The 3,122-nt window shown below is 60.1% G+C and overlaps 1 protein-coding gene across 1 annotated transcript in view; it reads right to left on the minus strand.

The window, feature by feature from the left end:
• Window positions 1-2,385: 2,385 nt before the first annotated feature.
• The window catches only part of EHD2 (EH domain containing 2), a 15,394-nt gene continuing 14,657 nt past the window's right edge, over window positions 2,386-3,122 (minus strand). The window contains 2 exon segments of the mRNA XM_056796239.1: window positions 2,386-2,643; window positions 2,646-3,122. The exon segment at window positions 2,646-3,122 is cut by the window's right edge and continues 28 nt beyond it. Of these exon segments, the coding sequence (XP_056652217.1) occupies window positions 2,600-2,643; window positions 2,646-3,122 (521 nt within the window). The 3' untranslated portion in view covers window positions 2,386-2,599.

Below are 3,122 nucleotides of genomic sequence, written 5' to 3' on the forward strand. Positions count from 1 at the left end.
TGCCCCCCCCCCCCCCCCGCACACCGTAGGCGTTTAATAAATGCTCGCGGGCTGGACCCCAGGAGCCTCGAGGCCCCTCCCCCGCAGCTCTCTGCCCTGGTACCCGGTCTCCGTGTGGGGCCCACGCGCGTGCCTCGCCCATTCCCTGCATGTTACACGCGTGTGTGAGTTTTATGGAAAAAGCAGACGTCCTGGGCAGGCCCGGCGCTGCCAGCCACACGTCCACACGCGGGTCTCCGCACAGGGGCTCTGCCCACTTCCCAGCTGGGCCAGGGCCAGCCCGCTCCGCGCCAGGCTCCGTTCCCAGGCCCAGGGAGGGGAAGGGGGTCGGGCTGGGTGGAGCCGGAGGGTCCCCCAGGAGGTGGAGGGCGGGAAGAGAATGTTAACTTTTCTTCGGAAAATATGTCCCAGCTGGCCGGCCGCCCGGGCCTGAGTCATAGGGCCAGGCGGCCCCTGTGAGTCACCGGCCCTCCCCTCCCCCCCACAGGAGGGCCGGGCCGCGGAGCTGCGAAAAGCGCCTTTATTACAGAACATCACACTCTCCTTCCACACGGCCCTCTCCCCGGGAGGTCTGGAGGCCGGAAGGAGGAGGCCAGGGGGCAGCCTCTCTCCTGGGCCCACCTGGGGCCTGTGCTGAGAGCCGCCTGGCTCAGGCGGGAGTCTGTGGGGCCCCTCCATCCACCCAGTCCCTTTCGGGGCTCGGCTTCACTCCAGGGGTCCTCCTGGCCACACACCCCACCCCTTGGACACATTGTCCACTGAGGATCTCTAAGCACCGGCCTCTGTGTGTGTGTGTGTGTGGTGTGTGTGTGTGTGTGTGTGTGTGGCCCCTATGTGATGAGGTGTGAGAGGGATTTGGGGGAGGGAAGCCCCTTATTCCCATTTTGGGGTCCCCCAAGAGGGGATGCCCAGCTGGATCTGGGTAACAGACACAGCACATGACTGAGCTAGCTCTAGGCCCCCAGCCAGCAGACTGAAGGGGACAGGGAGCTGGGTTTGAATTCTGCCTAGCACCATAGCCTTGGGCAAGCCAGCCTCTGGCTCCTCCTCTGTGAAATACAGGGACTGGACATGTGACACCTGGGGGCCTTCCAGCACCCTGCCTTTGACCCCATGTTCCCTCAGGGTCCGGCAGACAAGGAGGGAGGCCAGAGAAAATGGCTGCTATACACCTCAGCCATCCCAGAAGTCTGTGTGTCTTCAGGAGGGGCCATCAGAGCAGAGCAGATTCTCCCATAAAGCACTCACCTCATGACCAAGGTAGGCCAGTGAGCTGGGGGGTGAAGGGAGGGCGAGGGGTCAGGACAGCTTCTCTCCCCAGTTCTACCACTAGACTAATCAATGGGCCATCCCCCGCTCCCAAGGAGATCTTGGGGCCTCCTTGACAGCCAAATGGGCCACCCTGTTCCACACCCAACCAGCTCCAGCCAATCCCTGTGCAGTCACCCCCACTCTCAGTGCCCTCTCTCAATCCCTCTTCCCAGGCCCTTTGGTCACAGACCCCTAAGAGGGAGGAATGAAAGGGGAAGGGGGAGGGCCTGGACCTAACTCTCCATCGAGGGCCTCCTCTGTCCCTCCAGCCTCTCCAAGGACTCCAGGGGCCGTCCTGGGGTCCAGCCGGGGCTGGAAGGATCCCTTCTCTTGGCCATCCAGCATTTGGGTCTACTTGCCATATACACAATGGGCTACATGCTTAAACCACTGGACTCCTACTTCCTCTTAGTCCTTCTACTATATTTACTGATCAAATAGACGTGTGTGTGAGTGTGTATGTGTGTGCATACATGTGTGTAAGTCAGTGTACGTGTGTGCATGTGTGTGTTGGGAGGGGACTAATCGTCTGTATTTGGGGATGGGCTCTGAACAAGGACATCCTCTCCCCTCAACTCTTATGAAATCCAAAGCCCAGGCATGGGCTGAGGATGGGGCGGAGGTGGGAAGGGGAAGGCCTTGTTTTAGTCCATGGAGCCCTTCTAAGGCCTGGATGAAGGGACATCCCCAGGGCGAGGCAGGAGGGAAACCATGATGATTCACATTTAGGGTAGCAGTGAGACAGGTAGAGTGGGACTGAGGAGGGGGCCGTGAGCGGTAGGATGAGCCAGGAGGGGTTGCACCACTGTGAAGGCTGGATGGGCAGTGGGGAAAGATAGGGGGGGTCTCTGAGTGGGACAGAGATTGGGCCCCAGAGTCAGTGAGATTTGGGGGTTCAGAGTCTCCCAGGGAGAAACAGGCAATCATAAGGTGCGGGGCTCTGAGAGGAGGAAGAGTAACAGTGGGGGTTCAGAGAGACATGAGAGTTTGAAGTTTGGGGGTTCAGAGAAGGACAAGCTGATCGTGGAGGTTCACAGAATACTGAGATGGCTCCAAGAGGGAAGCAAGGTGAGAACTCAAGAGATGCTAAAGTTGGAGATTCACAGAAGACAGAGATGGGGTTCAGAAAAGTCCAGAGCTAGGGATGCAGGTCAAGGATTCAGAGAACGGAGCTGAAGGGACACAAGCATAAAGTGAACTCTGAGAGGGAGAGTTGAGGAAATGCACTGTCAGGGGCAGGCTCTGTGCAGGGGAGACAAGAGTCAGAGACAGACCCCCTTCTGCCCCGTCACTCGGCAGAGCCCTTGTGGCGGCGCTTGGAGGGAGGCACCAGTGCCGGGGCAGGTCAGCGGGCAGCCCGTGGCCCTCCAGCTTGGCTTCGATGAGGTGACTGGCCAGGGCAAACTCCTCATCATCCAGCATGCCGTCCCGGTCCACGTCGCTCAGCTTCCAAATGCGGCCCAGGACCGAGTTGGGCAGCTTGGTGCCCACCATCCATGTCTTGGCCTTCGAGCCGCTGAGCTTGCCGTCAGCCGGAGCCAGGTTATAGAAGATCTCGTCGTACTTGGATTTGTCCTTGGTCACCACCCACTCTGCTTCATCATCCCCGTTCTCTCCCCCTTCTCCGAGGGCCTCTCCGGGGCCCAGCTCCATGAAGGGGCCCATGTGGGTGCCCTCGAAGGCCCCACCCTGCACGCCCACCTCGGGGCTCTCCAGCTCCTCCTGACGAAGCAGCGGCATCAGCTTGGCGATGTCCTGGGTCAGCATCTCATCCAAAGCCTCCAACAATTTGGGTTTCAGGGAGTGGAACT

The sequence above is a fragment of the Monodelphis domestica genome, chromosome 4, assembly GCF_027887165.1.
Source record: "Monodelphis domestica isolate mMonDom1 chromosome 4, mMonDom1.pri, whole genome shotgun sequence".
NCBI classification, from domain to species: Eukaryota; Metazoa; Chordata; class Mammalia; order Didelphimorphia; family Didelphidae; genus Monodelphis; species Monodelphis domestica.